At 39.1% G+C, this 18,399-nt stretch overlaps 1 protein-coding gene across 1 annotated transcript in view; it reads right to left on the bottom strand.

The window, feature by feature from the left end:
* Positions 1 to 18,399, bottom strand: part of DDX60 (DExD/H-box helicase 60) — a 94,709-nt gene that overhangs the window by 51,918 nt on the left and 24,392 nt on the right. The window contains exons 10-22 of the mRNA XM_041739223.1: positions 18,072 to 18,227; positions 14,118 to 14,223; positions 13,525 to 13,640; positions 12,055 to 12,215; positions 10,794 to 11,040; positions 9,162 to 9,328; positions 8,443 to 8,598; positions 6,907 to 7,056; positions 5,905 to 6,024; positions 4,401 to 4,496; positions 1,721 to 1,836; positions 692 to 834; positions 496 to 605 (exon numbers count right to left, since the gene is read on the bottom strand). Coding sequence (XP_041595157.1) covers positions 496 to 605; positions 692 to 834; positions 1,721 to 1,836; positions 4,401 to 4,496; positions 5,905 to 6,024; positions 6,907 to 7,056; positions 8,443 to 8,598; positions 9,162 to 9,328; positions 10,794 to 11,040; positions 12,055 to 12,215; positions 13,525 to 13,640; positions 14,118 to 14,223; positions 18,072 to 18,227 — 1,844 coding nt within the window. The remainder of the gene's footprint in view (positions 1 to 495; positions 606 to 691; positions 835 to 1,720; positions 1,837 to 4,400; positions 4,497 to 5,904; positions 6,025 to 6,906; positions 7,057 to 8,442; positions 8,599 to 9,161; positions 9,329 to 10,793; positions 11,041 to 12,054; positions 12,216 to 13,524; positions 13,641 to 14,117; positions 14,224 to 18,071; positions 18,228 to 18,399) is intronic.

The raw sequence follows: 18,399 nt of genomic DNA, 5'->3' as shown, positions 1-18,399 counted from the left end.
GTTATAAAGAGATAAGTTGGGGAATGAGAAAGAACTGCATCGTATCACTTAGATGTGGAATCTAAAAAAGTCAAACCTGTAAAAAAAAAACACACACACAGTAAAATGATGGTTAGCAGGGGCCATAACAAATTTGCAATGAGGAAACACCACATAGAGGTTTAACGCATAATATAGGAAATATGGACAATGATATTGTAGCATAATTACGTAATGTGGCGGAGGTGCTACATACTGCTATCCCACGTACTTTACAAGATATGACCGTATCAAATTAGCATGTTGCACACCTTCAATTTATATCATGTCACACGTCACATGTATTCAATGAGATAAAATACAGCAAAATAGCAAAATAAGAGATAAAACGACGGTGAAATATCCGTCATAAAGTATCAGTTCCGTAATTTCCGTAAAATAGGCAGCTTGTCGGCTATAATATGTATACAAGTAACTTGCATCGCTCGGAGCAAATATGGCTAAAGCGCTACTTACGTGATCCACTGTCAGCGCGGCACATGGGTGGAAATGGTCGAAACAAACGTCGCGACGTTTTATGGAACATATGTGCTTCTCTAAATCGTTGTATCTCTCTCCATAGAGCACTAACGGTGAAGAGCGAGAATTTCCAAATCAGTGGACACGTGAGGACTGGAAGGATTTTCAGGTAAAAGAAAAATTCCAGACATACCAAGTCTAACTTTATACGATTCCCTTATCTGGAAGTAATCTTTGGGGGCCTTGGTGCGCCGGCCAGCGTTTCTTTTAAAAGCAGTATTTTCTCTCATTGTCTTGTCTTCTTGTTTCCAGTAGCTTTTCACTGATTGCAGCCACCTTAAAAAACGAATTTACATATTATGTAGACAATAATACAGTTCCACTTCCTATGACATTAAACATCTTAATAAAGAAGACGTCGTGTGCCTTAAAACTCGTACGTAGAGGACGAGGCCTAGAGGCCGAGCAGCCGAGCCTCCTCTCTGCTGCCCGAGGCTCCTGCTTGAATCGCTTACATTCTTCATGTCTCGTTTTCCACGTCCTACATGCCATAAAAATGGAAATAATTGTAGGAGTAGTAGAAACACTATTTAATAGTAGTAATGGAAAAAAATTAAAAAATAAAAAAATAATAGTAGTAATGGAAATAGTAAATCATAAGGGTTGTTGGGTATTTAAGATAAATTAATATTTGCAAAGCGCTTAGAATAGCGCCCGGCACACGGGAGCCTTGGCTCTAATTGTCACTATTACTAGGCAGAAATCTGGCCCGATGACAGAACAACACAGGCCTTCCAGTTAGTAGGGCTTTGCTCTCTTTCTAAATGTCCACAAAGGGGGACAGTGACAGAAATCTCAAGGTCTGTGGCAGAGGATGTCATACTATTTCATATTTTATTTCTTGCTAACAGACCAAAAAAAAAAAAAAAAAAAGGAACACAGATTTATCATTTCTGGTGAACTTTATTTGACAAATGGAAAAAAATGTCCTACTGGATCCCAGATCTGGCTAGGGAGGCCCTTGATTTTCCTTTATTGCGTGTGGCCTCTCTCCGCACCTGCCACGAGGTGCTACCAATGCTCCGTTGCTTGAGTAGCCAGAGCTAAGTCAATAGACTCACCAGAAAGTCACAAAACGCTTCGGAACCTATAGGTAAAGTACAAAATTCAAAATATAAGAGCCTTTATCCGAATTATAACCGAATTATAACGTAATGCCTACTCAGTGAGATGCTCAGGGTTACTTATAGTAGCTGAAAGGGCCAGAAAGGGACATCGGATCATGACAAGGAGATGCTCCCAGACTTCTGCTCCAATTTCTCCACCAAGACAGTGGACCTATTAAAGAAAAAGAAAGAAAAAAAAACTCTCCTTTAAAAAGCTAATTTAAAAATGACAGATGAAAATAAGACACAGAAGCTCCAGTCACTATGCACGGTCTCATGTTACCTTGAATTGACCGTGGCGAGTTCATATAAATAGCCCCAAATCAGGTAATAGGAAATCTTGACACAAATTTTCTTCAATCCCCATAACCGATCCATCAATAATTCATCTTTCTCTTACTTTCCAAAGTTCTTTCAAATCTATGCATTTCTCTCGGCGTCCACCGCTCCCAAGTCACCGTCACGTCAGCTGCAGCCCCAGTACCCTCCTGACTGCTCTCCTGCTCTCACCTGATGCCTCCTACCTTCTTCGAGTCACGGCCAAAACGATATGGCCTAAAAGACAGATTAGATCAGGCCGTGTCCCTAATTAAGTGCCTTCCACAGCCTCCCTGCACGTGGGGCAGAATGTTAGCTCCTCACCAGGCTGTACCTCACACCTGCTAACCTGGCCCTGCTTCCTCTCCAGCCTCCTAGCAGCCCTCCGGCCTACGCCGCTCCCCGCTCCCCCCTTGCGTAGGACACCCTAGACTTCTCTGCGTTCCTTCAACACGCCTTTCCTCCCCCAGAACTTTCACGTGTATCATTCCCTCTGCTTATCACGTTTTTACCCCCCCCCCCCCGCAACTTCCAGAACCCAGGCTAATGTCGCTCCACTAGGAAGGCTCCTCCGACGGCCGCTCCAGGGCCGCCTTCCTACCAGCCTGCTGCCCTCGTGACAGCCAGGACCGCCTGCCCTTTCTCCCGACAACCTGTCCCCGTGGGGGCCGGCCTCGTCATTTGTACTAATTCCCTTCTTTCAGTCACTCTGCGACCTGAGACCCGGGCACTCCCAGCACCAACAGTGCCTGGCATGCCGGGGGCACCCCTTAAATATTTGCTGAATAAATGAATGGATGTCTTTTAACCAAGTAAGTCACATTGAACTTGATTCAGAGAAGATTCTCACACGTGGTCTTCTTTGAACACATTAAATCATGGAACGTGGCAATTAGCTGGAAAGGACCAGCAAGCCAGATGATTCAAAATATATTTTTTTTCAGGTGCCTGGGTGGCTCCGTCAGTTGAGCATCTGCCTTCTGCTCAGGTCGTGATCGCAGGGTCCTGGGATCCAGTCCTCCAGGGGGCTCCCTGATGGGCCAGGACTCTGCTCCTCCCTCGGCCCTGCCCCCAGCTTGTGCGTGCACGTGCGTGCGTGTGCACACTCTCTCTCAAAAATAAATTAAAAACATATTTTTAGACATTTTTTAAAGACTTGGTTTGGGCCTGGTCGGATACTACACAGCTCTGCTTTTATGAAGCATTCAGCACTTTTCTCTGACTCTGACAGAAGAGGCACAGCCTTCAAAACCCTTCAGCTTTGCCCTTATATGAAACTGGGGAAATTAAGGTACCCAATGTCACAGCATTTCAGTTTTGAAATCTAGAGTGCAACTACAACTCACGTTCTTGATTGCAAAGAGAGAACTGTTGAATTTTTATTTTGAACGGGAATGTTCAAGGCCTTCAAGATGCAATATATACGGAGTAACCAAAAATAAACACAAAAATCAGTATCAAACAAATAAATATAGGCTGCTCAGCAGCTCCAAGTCGACAACAAGAATTAAGTTAAATACAAGCTTATCATTCTTTTCCCCTTTAGGGTGAAAATCCCTCGGAGTATTTTAAATCTCTTCCAATAAATATCTTTAATAATGCTACTATAAAAGTGGTATAAATATCTCCCTTCGGCCCCCATGAATCTCCAATGTTTTCCATCCTGCTCTTTTCGGCCCAGGAAACTGACCTATAGAGACGACCTTACAAGGACTCCAGTGCTTTCTGGTCCCACCGGACTTAGCCAATGGAGAGCCTTGATGGGATCAGAAGAAGGGAAGAAGGATGGGAATGAGGTCTTTCCTTCCCCGGGTCCCTTCCCGAAAGGTCACCTTGAACTGGCCCTGACCCTCAACTGACGCAAGTTGTCCCAACGTGGCCACCTCGGTCAGGATCTCCTTCGTGCCTCAGTAACTGCTTCTTTTCCTCGTCCCTTCAAGCGTAGGGCTAGGTCACTACCCCTACGGGATGCTCGATTGCTGTGCTAACCTTATAGTTTTCCCTCACACACACTTTTGGAAAACTCTTCCCGAATTGCTATGTTTTGACTTTGCCACTTGCTTCTCTTTGGGGTCCGCGGCTGATGAAATAACTTACTTAACTGCTATCATTGTTAGAGACCAAAATGCTCTGCTTTAGAGATCACAGACTGGATTTGGAAGCCTCTCCCCAGGAAAACTTACACCGTGGAGGTTAATTCTCCCCTTGCCGCACAGACCTCTGCAGCATATGCTGACATCCCCTATTGAGTCACGACGCGGAAACGGAGCCAAGAGCCTGAGTACGATTTGCTGAGGAAACCATTGGGAAGGAAGCGCCCCCCGCTGACCTGAGCTCTATACCAAGGGACAAGTGTCTTGAAGCACCAGCCCAGATGCACACTAGGAGATCAACCTAGAGCAGTAATACCGAACCTACCTCATCAAATATGACATATCTGATCCTTTTCACCCATGCTTGGCGATGAGGAGCTAATAGCAGAATTTCAAAGCAGGCAGGCACTGTGATAAGTACCTAAAAATAACATTGCATAAACAAAAATTTTGAGTACTTATTATTACGTACAGACTTCATTGTGAGGATACAAACGATAGAATTCCAACTCTTGAATGTACCTGCTAATGACTTAGTATCGCTCTGAGAATATTTTATTAAAATTGTGACATAGTAGGTTAAAGCTTATGAAACTATAATTTTTACGAGTCAACGCGGTAAAATATCAGATTTGAAGCTTAAATTCTTATTTATTTATTTATTTATTTATTTATTTTAATCCTTGTTTAAAAGCATTCAAAGTAATACAAACGGAGACTTAACCATCACAGGTTTATTTCTTCCTCTGACTCTAAGATAGTTTTGTTTGAAAAATGTCACAACATTAGGATCAACAACAACGGATGTGGGGAGAAGTAGGACTGGGCCGACGGAGAGGCCAAACTTCAAAAGAGACCTGAGGAAACCTTGGCCAACGCGGCTCAGACCTCGGAGCCCATGCTGCTGTCAGAGCCCTTCCACTGCAGGCTGAGATGTCCCAGTGTTTGCCCCCTGCCCAACTCAGCCCCCGGACATGGACTGTGGAGCGGAAATGGAAGAATTGACAGTTGGCATTGGTCCCGACCAGTCCCCACATCTGGGCAGCGGGTCCGTCTTTGAAAGGAAATTTTGGGGAACACATCTTCATGTCCGCTCTGCAGTGTTCTATGATCAACTTTCTACTTTTTTGTTCAGTCTTATTGATTTATGGATTTGTTAGGGAGGAAAACTATCTATGACTTATTCAGCATCAGGTATTCTATCAATAATACAACATATTTTAAATTATGATGAGTATCAGGGCGCCTGGGTGGCTCAGTTGGTTTAGGCATCCGCCCTCGGCTCGGGTCATGATCGCAGGGTCCTGGGATCAGGTCCCATGTCAGGCTCCCTGCTCAGCCAGGAGTCTACTTCTTCCCCTGCCCCTTGCCCCTCCTGTGCATGCATGCTCGCTCTCTTTCTCTCTCTCTCAAATAAATACATAATAATTTTTAAAAATCATGATGAGTATCCTACTCATCAAAAAAAAAAAAAGCGACTATATCCTAATTGTCAAGAAAAAGTCATTCTGGTTAGAAATTGGTGTTTGTTACTTTTTATAGCACTGGGTTCTTCAGATCATTTCGAATCCATTTATAAGCCAAGATTATACAATAAACTATAACTGAAATCTGAAATCAAAATATAAGCATCCTTAGAGAATGATGAGTGCTATTTCTCAACTCTGGAACGTGACAATATTAAATTTTCTGTAAAGCCATTTCATCTTTTGTAAATTCAGAAAACTATTTCCATGAGGCTTTGGGAAGATGCTGAGTTTCTAGTGAAATAGATATATATTAGTACTATTACACATTTGAAAACAAATGCATTAATCAATATATCTCACCTGACAGTTTAAGGCGTCATGACGATAATCCCTTGTAAAAACACCACATAGAGCTTCACCATTTGGCAGACTTTTGGTAAAACGATTATGAACAGTTGCTGCCACTTGATTAACAAGGGCCTGATTGACAAGGAAAGAAATTCAATAATCACATAATAAGGCAGAGATGACACCTCAAAGAAGGAGAGGAACCGTCTAAAAATGTGTATGACTGTAAGTGTAGAAAGCTTAACAGCCTGTCTTATTCACATCTATCTTACATACACTAACATGCTCTCTGAGATATTTGCTATGCATGGATCAAATGAACCTCACTGATAAACCTCAACTTAAAGTAAAATGGGGGGAAAATGGCTTAATCAGAAGAAAAAAAAAACAGGAAATGTCGCTCACACATCGGAAAAAAAAGGCTGAATCCCTGGATGACCAAGGCTTAGAAAGGAGCTGTTGAGTCTACCATAGAAGAAAGGTCAAGTGAAGGACGGTCAGATAGACCTCTGGTTCTTATGGAAACAGAGAACAGATTGATGGGGTAGGGGTGGGAGGCAGTGGGTGAAATGGGTGAAGGGGGTAAGAGGTACAAACTTCCAGTTATAAAATAGATAAGTAGTAGGCAAGGAATGTACAGCATGGGAACGCTCGTGGACAATACTGCCTCGCATATTTGAAAGCTGCTAAGGGCGTGGATCTTAAAAGCTCTCATCAAAAGAAAAAAACGAAAAAAAAAAAAAAAAAGAAAAAACGTTTGTAGATACATGAGGTGATGGACGCTAAGCAAGCTCACCCTGGCAACCAGTTCACCACGTCTGCATCCCTCAGCATATGTGTGTGCACCTTAAGTAGTACCATGTTACGTGCCCATCATACATCAATAAATACATCAATACAACTAGAAAGTAAGTAAACCGTAAAAAGTGAGACAGACTCACCACGGGACGACATGCGGTATTTTAAAAAGAGCTTTAGGAATGAAAGAGAAAATTGGAGTCACTGGAGCGCTACCTTTGTTGGTGCGACATACACGACCACCCCTTCGTTGCTCTCCTTCAGCACCTTCTCCATGCAGTAGTAGGAAGCATAGGTCTTGCCCGAGGACGTGGGGGCAACGATCACCGCCGACTCATTATTATCCACAACATCAAGGAGCTCTCGCTGCAGGGTTCGGAGCACGTGAACAGCCCGTTACCAAAACAAATCCATTGGTTCACTTCTAATGTAATTTTCTGAACCTCAAATGGCATGAAGGGGAGTTGAGAACACATGAAAAAACATGGGAAAACCTGAAGAACTGCTGGCATTCTCTCAGAAGACAGAAATGCTATGTTTCGAGCGTCGGAAGGTGGGTTCGTATGTGAAAAATGAGCCTGAATAAGATATCTTCTCATTGGGAAGATTTCTTTTTTTTTTCCTAAGTGTCATTGATTAAATACAGCCCTTCTCTAAAGGCTTTGAGAAATTAAGTATTTCTAAGAAGTAGACAATGTGTATTTTTGTAATAGTGAAATGGTAGCTGAAGAGAGAAAAAAAATCAGTCATTCATCATTTTACCGCTTAGCTTGTACTTTTTTATATAGAAGAATGTCAGGTGGCTACTTTGGAGGACATGCAAAATTTCCATCCTCCCAGTTTATGTTTTTTATTCATCAGAATGATAACTAATCCAAGAATCATACATTTCTATGATGGACAGAAGATGGAAAAACATCCCCCAACCTCAGTCTGCACACTCGTGATCTAGGTCCACTCTGGGCCACACCTCAAAATAAAATGGACAACGGGTGTGGGATTTATAGAGAGCACTTGGCTGTTTTGTGTCCTGCGCTAACGTAAGGAACTGGTCCTCCCGTTCCCGAAAAGGAGGCAGGAATTTTTACAGATATCCTACTATCATCGACATAAGAAAGACAAAGTCATATTCTGTACTGGAAATCTGTTAGATTGAACTTATGAAATTGTGCTTTTGTAGCTAAACATGTTCAATTTATCAGCAATTTTATACAGTTCAATTTAGACAGAAGCACACCATTTTATTTCAAATTTTATATCCATCAATTTTCATTTATTTATCGAAACATGGCTACTATGGTGACAGCCAGAGCATGTAAATGTCTAAACAATGGCTGTATTGTTTAAGCTACCACGATTGCTCTGTGCACATTTACATATGAAACCTTACGACGCAGTGAAAACGTGGAGATTGCTCCACAGTGATACACCTGGATGACACAGAGAGAACTTGAAAAATAGATATGGGAATCCTTCAAAGTACCTCCAAGGAGACGGCCTATTTATAAAACATGAATGAAATGAAAATTTTACTCTCTTTAAATAGAAAATAGTTTCCATTTTGTCATTTCCAACGATGAAATAATTTTCAATGACATGACTCAATATTAAGTTCATGCCAAATATAATATGTAGAGTCACAATAATGAGAAGTTTCTGAGATCACATTTAATAATAAAATACAAAAAAAAATTAAAAAAAATAATAATAAAATACAAATAAAATAAAATTTTTGTTTCATTCCATTATTACCTGCCATGTGTCAGGAATAAAATCCTGAACTCTGGGATCTGGATCTTTTCTCTCATTTCGTATCAAGTAATGACCCATGTATTGTAGTTGAAACCGAACTGGCCCCATGCCAACTGAGTATTTATCTGTTTTCTTCTTTATGTCATCTTCTGCAACCTACGTTATTTCAAAACTCCATTGAGAAAGTGATTTTAAACTAAAATATTATTTAAATAATTAAAATACTTATTACTGAGCACTTTTTATGAGAAAAGCATTTTACCATCTTTCCAGTTTTATAAAATTTATTGAAGAAGTTCTTTCCCCCCCAAGTCATTATCTTAACTCTCAGTATGTTGATAGGCATCAGGATTTTCAAATATCCATTATGGTATTTGTAGCTACAACCTAATACACTTAAAGACAACGGAACAAGGACAATATAGTTCTTAAACTGTTTGCTAGAATTAAACACAGTAGTAGTTTTAAGGGTCTGCAGGAATTATCTGGCATTTAATCTGTTTGTCCAGACAAACATTTGTATTAGTTTAGATTCTAGATTCTAATTCTAGATTATTCTGAGTTCGGGCAGCTGGATTACTAGTAATGGCTTTGAACGTAGGAGTAAATATTGTCGGTTAATAAAAAGAAAAATCTAGAAGAGGTGACTGTATTTTCACAAGACACTTAATGTACACCCAATAGTTATTCTATTTAAATGGAGCTATTCTGAAAATTACCTGGGTTGGATATAAAGAACTTGCCAACTCAGCAAATCCTAAATACTTCAGGCATCTGGCTATGAGTTGCTGATCTGCCTCCTGCAAAAGTTCCGGGTATTTTTCCACCAAGGAATAGATCCTTTTCATCATTTGAACAGCTATGTTTAAATCTTTTGTGGTTTCACCTTGGCAAAGAATAAACAATATGATTTTTATGAAGACTTTCAAAAATAATGTTTGATTATCCAAGACTAGTCACCCAGGCCACCAATCTGACCTAGTTAAACCCACTATTTAACACTAATAAGGGTAAATACAGCTATACTCATTTCATCATTTCCATGGATAACCGGGAAGTCGCTGTGCAAATAATGGCCACAAAGAAAAGTCGTATAGTTCGTGGCACAAACAAGACTGATAAAGTGCAAGGTTGTGTAAGTGTTCTGGGGAACCCCAGAGCTGTTCCCCACCTATTATTTTCATCCCCTCTCTACTATGGTCAAAGAAAAATATTTACATAACTTTGAATATCTGGTTGGAAATTCTGCAGCATTTACCGAGTCCTACTGTTGACCATAAGTAACTATTTGGTGTGATCGTTGGAAGTTGGCAATTCAGTCCGTCGATTGCAACTGCCAGACACAGACGTTGCTAATTTTTCTTCATTTTGGTGTGGGTGTACTCGCCCTTTTTACTCCTCCTCATTGCTAATCTTCGCACACTTACGATGTCAGGGCTGTTTTCGCTTTCAAATTTCTTCCAGTAAATCTGCATTTTAGCTATCTAACAAATGCCCCAAACACCCACTGAATGCTCTAAGAGACTAAAAAAAAATTCAATGCAGAATTCTTACCCTCAAGAGGGTGAGCCACTTAATTTTAACCCTTCTCGGGGGCAGTCACCTGCAAATTCACATACAGCAGCTGGTTTGGGGAGAAATGTGTAAGCCAAACCTTATCTCTCTCTCTGACAGAAACCACAGTGAAAGGTTAACTGTGCTAGAGCAGGTTGAGGTAGGAGGATGAGGGCGGAGGGAGGAGAGCCTGGTGACCATGTGTTAAAGGATCCAGGTGCGGAGGCGCTCAAGTCAGACCCATGGCCTAGGCTCCCCAGGAGGCACGCCAGCTTGGAGCTCTGGGCACATGACCACCGCACCTGCTCTCGATTTACATCCTCCACCCAGGCTTATTTCCCCGTATCTTCCTCCTCCTGTCTCCTTTTTATCCGACTATATGTGCTACAGAAATTGCAAAGTAGACCACACGGAAGCCATAGCAACGTTTGGAAGAATCCAGCATGGTCAGCTAACATGACCTTCAGTTTTTACCCAGAAAGAAAATGTGTGCACTTCAGATCTCAAGACCGAGTGGCAGGTCTTTGCTCGTTCCCTTGACGATGCCCACGATTTTGTAAGCAGCTAGTCTTCAGCCCATCTTTGACTGATCGCACTTGAATTTGCTTAGGAATGTGCTGCATATTGGCCACTCTGAGGCTGCTCACTGATCCAAGAAGTAACACTTAGAGGAATTTTGTAAGGAGAGGATCACAGAATCCACCTACGGCTTCTAACACAAACTGCTGTCGTCATTACATCCCTTTATTAAGTCTCAGATTCGTCAAAACGAAAAGTATAGGATGACATATCCTTACCTTGGCAATGTTCTTTCCATGCTTTCAAGCAGGCATTCAACGCTACCATTTCAACTCGGTATTTCACGGAGTTACTTTTACATGATTTCAAAAAATCTTCCAGGTTGTTTATTCCAGAGTTTAAGTTCTCTTTCATTTCCTCCTCAATAGAAAATGACAGAGCATTCCATTTTTTCTCCTCTTTTTCTTCTTCCTTAGCAAATAACCTCTTTTTATTCTCTCTAGCAATTATTTCAGCCTTGGTTTCCTGCCCAACGGGGGGGGAAGGGCGGGACGGGGAAACATATCATAAAACAAGTTGGAAATAGTCCAAGATTAAATTTCATATATGAGACAATATTCTTAAGTGTATATTGGTTATTTTGATCATCATCCCATTCTTGAATAGGAACAGTTTTAGGCTCAGTATTTGTTTCTTAAAATTAAAGCCTCTATTAATTAAAAACTTATGACAATTAAATTTAATCACCATAAAGCCCCTCTGCACATAATTCTGCAGATTTCTGAGTGGCATAGATTACAAATCAAAGAGTAAATTAATAAAATCAAAGACATCAGGCCAGTTTTCTCATGTTTCCTGCGTTGGTCCCTGCCGATCTCTCTGGCACGGATTTTCCTCCTCCACTCTTCCATGGCCACCCCTGTTTCCTACTTGTCCTTCAAGCTCTTCCCTCCATGGGGCCTTCCCTAACTCCCAAGCAAATGTGGTCCTAATCCTTTCCTCCTGAGGGAAAAACTGGGACTTCTGAGTTCTCTTCCAATTATATATCTCTGCACCAGGGGAGAGGAGTTTATGTCTCAGCCTCTTCTACCTATTTTATTGTGGGTTTTTCTTTTTCTTTTTTTTTTTCATTTGTCCAAGGTGTTATTTCTCTAGTTTTGCAGATTGCCTTCAGAGAGAATTTTTCTCTATTTATCTGTAAGTTCACTATGCCTATGAGAGGAGACAAGTTCAGGAACCTCCTGTATTGCCACCTGAGACCAGAACTCAATAAAACTACATTTTTAATTTTACTTCAACATTTCTAAATCCAAGACTTTAGTACCTTACTGTCTTATATTCTCTCTCAAATAAATATATATTTTATTCTGTATAGAAGAGGTTAGACTTTCTTACTAAGTAAGTAAAATAACCCAAGTGATCATACATAAAAAGAAAAGTCATAGCATGCAAAGAAACTACCAGAGGAATTGAACAAATATCAACTTAAGATGAAAAAAAAAAAAAGTTTTAGAACTTGATAGAACTAATAGAACCTACATGTGTCTTTTTGTTCTTGGGTGCATTGAAATTACTTTTTGGCTTTACAGCTTGAGTTACAATGAGTTTTGGAGAGACTGATTCTAATGAATTCCCATAATATTGCTGAAAAGCATGATACTTCTGCACGTTCTTAAGATGACGAGGATCTCTAGATTTTTCTGAAAAAGAAAAGACTTATAATGTAAGACTCCTATAGTTTTTCAAGACCTAAAATGTAAAACTCCTAGAGTTTTTCAATAGCATTCTCACTAATTCTTCATGCCATCACACACACACGTACTTTTTATTTTAAAACAGCAATTTAGTCTAATTTACTTTTGTTAAAGAGGGAATCTTAAGTCAGGCTAATTCTTGTTTACGGAGTCATTCCTTACCTTATCAAAGGATGGAAGTGATGAAACACTCTTTCTCTGTCTACATCCTAAAGCCAATATCAGGATGCTAAAAAGAATGTCAGATTCTGAGTTTTACCTCTCTTATCTGCCCTAGGAATGGGTTTAAGAAGAAGGTAGAGGCAAAACCAAGAAGATACCCATCTTGGATACTCTGGCTTCTGGCACTGCTGGACAGAAAACTCCTTACTCCAAACCATAGCCACAGACTCAAGAGTCTGGGAGCTGAAAAACACTTACACTACGGAAAAATCCACTGACATAGGAAACTCCAACAATCAAGGTATGACTTCCTCCCAAACAAAAGGAAAATTACAATTAAGGGATAATTAAGCCAGTTGATTTTTTTCCATGTCTGTGTCTACACATATCGAATTAAACCACTTGGAAGGATATTAATGGTTAAACTAAAAGATCCCCTCACATCTTGCAGGATCTTAGTAGCTGTTTATATAAAGAGGCTGATACATATGAGTGAGCTTACAATGCGCACTCCTAGATTCTTCTGGAAGTAACTTGAAGGACGGTGGAGGTAAGCATAGGGGTGGGCAAAGGTGAGATGAAGACAAGGGATGAACCAAGGAGACAAGATCCCTAATTCAGTCTCTCCTGGTCTACTTTTAGTGGTTTCATGAGCCTCCTTTTGCAGTTCCAACCATCCTGAGCATGAAGACACATAAAATACTGGCACTTGTTGTATTTAATCAACTGGGTGGTATGAAAGTGGCTGAAACTGCCTGAAAGACAATGGCCTCAGCATTATGAAGCAATACTTCAAGTAATACACAAAGATCTTAAGCTACAAACCATATTTATTTTAAAAAGGCTTGAATTCTTGTGGGGACAAATGCAGTATTGGTGCACTTCCTAGGACATCTGCATTTCTGCATCCCCGTGACTATCAGTAAACGATGGGACTTTTTCATTACCATCTCTACCGACATGCATCTAAATATCTTGTAGACTATCATTATTCAAGAAATATAACCCATGGTTCATGATACAATTTTTTATTACAAAATTAAAAAAGAGTGAAATTGATTTTAATTTATTTCACCATAGTCATAGAACTCACCATCGAATTGACACCTTGTCCTGTCATAGTCATCACTAAGGGGTCTGTGAGAATGCCAGTGCACAAGCTCATCAAATTCCTTTTGTTTAACCAGTGAAGTTACAATAGGGTCATCACTGTGGGACAAAAAAATATGCATGCTTTAAATTTCATGCCTCTAAATAGAACACAGCACAGATCTCATTTTTTAATATTTTTTTCATTTTTTAATATTTTAAAAAACCATCACCACGCTTTCTCTTTCTGTAATAAGATGCGGTTGTTAGAATCCAAAAGGCCCTTTACTAGGTGCTTTAGAACCCAGAATCTACTCCACATTTCTAACAGTCCCATCAACATCAACAAATATTCATTAATTAACCCATTAATTAAAAATTAATTCATTAGTTAGAAATTCCAGCTGCAGTAATTTTACTCTAAAATTAAAATCATGTTGATTTTAACCTAGCTACGATCAAAGACATTGATAAACTTGCTACAAACTCATTATGTGTCACAAACACATATTGCATCTAATATACTCCATTTCGTAGAATCTCCAATGAGTACATCATCCATTCCACCCATTTACTGAGGTATTTTCGGTTTTATACCTCTTCAAGAAAGGGAAATCTTTCAAAAGGTCGCCAACGAACTTATCAACCACTTCAGATGACATTGAAATAAATCCCAAATTAGGAACCTTTTTCTTGAAAGTATCTGTAAACAAGTTAAAAAAAAAAAAAAAAGACAATGTCAAATGTGAAACTTTCACACAGGAATATTATACATCATTTTCTAAAACTTTACATTAAAAAACACATTTCATTGATTTTATTTACATTTATCAATTTAGTTCTAGTTTTCTTTCTTTTCTTTTTTTTTTTTTAAGAAAACTATTTAATTTTTTTTTTGGTTGATTTCCCATAATGCTATTGCCCACATTAAAACACTTTGGAACATAGTAGAGTATGAAGAAATAGGCAGCACTTAGGCATGTAGGTAGGTATTTATAAATGTCTATTTCCTTCATTATCCTCATGACAAGGAATTTGAATACGGAACTCTCACTCGTAGATCCATATAAATACTTTTATGGAAATGAATCTTTAAAAAGTAGGGGGAAATATAGAAAATAATGAGGTAATTTGATATCTTTACAGTATTTTCTTGCATCCTCTTTGCTATCACATATGTACCAGCACATACACACGTAGACCCCATGAGCATCACGTGTATTTCCTATGTATAATAGTTGGCTAATAAATCCCTTTTTATTTACATCTGGTCCATGATTCTAGGTAAGCTGCCTTTGCTCTGCCCGTTATCCCCTTGGTGGCCACTGCTCCCGTGTTTCCTGGCACCTTCTTACTGCAAGTCTCTGCAACTCTCTGCCTGAGCGCTCTTCTCCTTACTGCCATGCAGGAGGCCACAGGTGCTAAGGATGCAATGCCCCACAGATAGCCCTCGGCCAGAAACGTGATAGGACTTGTAGGGTAAATGCCCCAGCTATCTTGCCCCTCAGGTAAGACATCTCCGAGGCAGTTTGTACGCCATTCTGAGATTCCCAGTAAAATCTACCTGTAGCTGCCCCAGTGGAAACCCACTTGTTAACACGTCCCGCATTGGTCTTGTTCCATTCCGGATCCTACCTAACCATTCCCTTATTTGATCTTCCTGGGATCAATAAATTACTTGTACTTGAGAGTTTTTAGTGGAATTCATCAGGACATAAGAGTGTATATTCTTCCCCCATATTCTGAAAAATATACTTGTACCAACCCATCCCAAATTCCCCTTAGCTTCCTTTCTCACATTCCTTAGGGGGACATTTGAATCTTCCTGAAATTCATGGAGTGGAAATATCGTCCATGATGCTACGATGATGGATAAAAATCAGTTTTTATATTTCTAAACATGTTTATATTACTTCTTCATTCTTAAATATTTTAGGAATCATATATAATTTCACCATAATCTGGTTTCTCTCATTGTTATAGAAGTCTATTGTAGACTAGTTTTTGTTCCTTTGTAGGTAACTTGTTAAGATAATCATTTTTTATATTCTATAATTTTACTATATTGCATCCAGTGTGTGTATTTATCTGTGAGTGTGTGTGTGCATATGCTTAATTTATCCCACTTGGGATTCTTCATCCATCCTAAATGTGCAAATTCTTGTCTCTCATCAATCCAGGCAAATACCTATCCATGATGGATCATTCTTTCTTTCCAAATCTCCAAATTAATAAAAGGCTAAACTTCTTCATTATACCTTAGTTTTTGACATATTTTTATATTGTTTCATCTCTTATTTCTTTGGTTTTTTTTTTTTTAGTGATTTTCTAGCTTTATTGAGATGTAATTGACATATGACATTGTGTATGCTTAAGGTGTATAACATGGTCATCTCTATTTTTAGGTGTAATTATTTTGATCTATCTCTAGTTCACATGTTCTCTTTAGCAATACCAAATCAGCTTTTTAACCTGTCCATCGACAATATTTTCATTTCTAACCTTTGGTTACTTTAAAATGTAAATAGTAATTTTTAGAATTGTGTGATTTTCTCATGTTTCAAATTTCATATTTTATTTCTTTGAGCATTTTAAATATACATATAGCATATTCTACTTCTGATAATTACAAAATATGACATTCTAGAGGAACCTCTATACAATTTTCCAGCGTGTCTATACCAGCTCGCATTCCCACCAACAGTGCAGGAGGGCTCCCCTCTCTCCGCATCCTCTCCAACATTTGCTGTTTCCTGCCTTGTTAATTTGCCCCATTCTCACGGGTGTGAGGTGGGATCTCATGGTGGTTTTGATTTGTATTTCCCTGATGGCAGGTGATGCAGAGCATTTTCTCATGTGCATGTTGGCCATGTCCATGTCTTCCTCTGTGAGATTTCTCTTCATGTCTTTTGCCCATTTCATGATTGGATTGTTTGTTTCTTTGGTGTTGAGTTTAATAAGTTCTTTATAGATCTTGGATACAAACCCTTTATTTTATATGTAATTTGCAAATATTTTCTCCCATTCTATAGGTTACCTTTTGGTTTTGTTGACTGTTTGCTTTGTTGGGCAGAAGCTTTTTATCCTGATTAAGTCCCAATAATTCATTTTTGCTTTTGTTTCTCTTGCCTTCATGGATGCATCTTGCAAGAAGTTGCTGTGGCCAAGTTCAAAAAGGGTGTTGCCTGTGTTCTCCTCAAGGATTTTGATGGAATCTTGTCTCACATTTAGATTTTTCATCCATTTTGAATGTATCTTTGTGTCTGGTGTCAGAGAATGGTCTGGTTTCATTCTTCTGCACGTGGCTGCCCAATTTCCCAGCACCATTTATTGAAGAGACTGTCTTTTTTTTCCTTTGGATACTCTTTCCTGCTTTGTCAAAGATGAGTCAATCATAGAATTGAGGGTCCATTTCTGGGTTCTCTACTCTGTTCATTGATCCTTGTGTCTGTTTTTGTGCGAGTACCACACTGTCTTGATGATTATAACTTCCTAATAGAGCTTGAAGTCAGGCACTGTGATGCCACCAGCTTTGGTTTTCCTTTTCAACATTCCTCTGGGTATTTGAGGTCTTTTTCCAGTTCTATACAAATTTTAGGATTATTTGTTTCCAGCTCTGTAAAAAGCGTTGATGGTATTTGATAGAACTTCTAGAAGTTCTAGTTCTATAGCTTACTGTTCTCTTGCAGCTGATTTCCTCTGTTGTTTTATAAATTTGTATCTGTACTCATATTTGGCAAAGTATGAGTAAAATCTGTATCTTGTAAAACCAGGGCTTATGATGTTTTTCCTCTACAGAGAATGTACAAGATTCTCCTGATCACTTTAATTTTCTAGTTTAGAAAGTTATCTATCTTCTTGACCCTACTAATAGAATAACTGAAACCTCAGATTCCATATAGGAAAATGAACCTATAATTAGAAATTATCAGGCTAATTAATTTTGTATTACCCGGAGATCAGTCTTTCCCTTTATTTTTGGCTCCTGGAATTGAACTTGTGTTGCTTTGAGCTTAGCTATAATACAAAAAGATGTTTTGTGTGCCTTATCAGCAATTCAGTTGTTTCCCCAAAGAGATTTTTCCGCTTATCTATGCTGCCATATTGACAGAAATGAAAGTCATATTTATCTGATTTTTTTTGATTGGCAACATTAGCCACAAGCAAAACTTTTTTTAAAAAGATTTTATTTATTCATGAGAGACACATTGAGAGAGAGAGAGAGAGGCAGAGACCCAGGTAGAGGGAGAAGCAGGCTCCATGCAGGGAGCCCGACATGGGACTCGAACCCAGGTCTCCAGGATCACGCCCTGGGTAGAAAGCAGACTCTCAACTGCTGAATCACCCACCCAGGGATCCCCCACAAGCAAAACTTATAACTTTTCAAAATTATACTCACTGCATATCATCTCAATGATATAGCAAAAGGTAATTTATTATTAAAATGCATAGTGCCAGGAAATTATTTAGATCTACAGCATTTAGTTATTTTTCAAAAAAAATTTTTCAGAGATTTAAACTGTTATTTCAAATTAATTTAGAAATTTATACCTTTGATTGGTGATGAATTCTTCTCAAGAAAAGAAAGTTCCGTTGTTCTCAGAGGAAATGGCTTTCCAACAGTGAACTTTCTGACCAACTTTGACACAGTATTCCAGAGATGTTCATAATCTTTCATAATGACATCTCCCAAATTCAAATGTAGGCCTATATAATGTTAAAAGTACTAAATATTAAAAGCCATTCCTGTATATACAGAAGCACATACTTTGACTAAATTCATAGAGTTCTGAAATATTTGTCAAACTGAAATTTTTGGCGAGTTCCACATTGTGCCTAAATATATAAATTACAATGATCACAAATAACAATAACGAAT

The sequence above is a fragment of the Vulpes lagopus genome, chromosome 23 (assembly GCF_018345385.1).
Source record: "Vulpes lagopus strain Blue_001 chromosome 23, ASM1834538v1, whole genome shotgun sequence".
Taxonomy (NCBI): domain Eukaryota; kingdom Metazoa; phylum Chordata; class Mammalia; order Carnivora; family Canidae; genus Vulpes; species Vulpes lagopus.
Note: the sequence above shows the minus strand (reverse complement) of the source record. Positions and strands in the feature narration are given on the sequence as shown.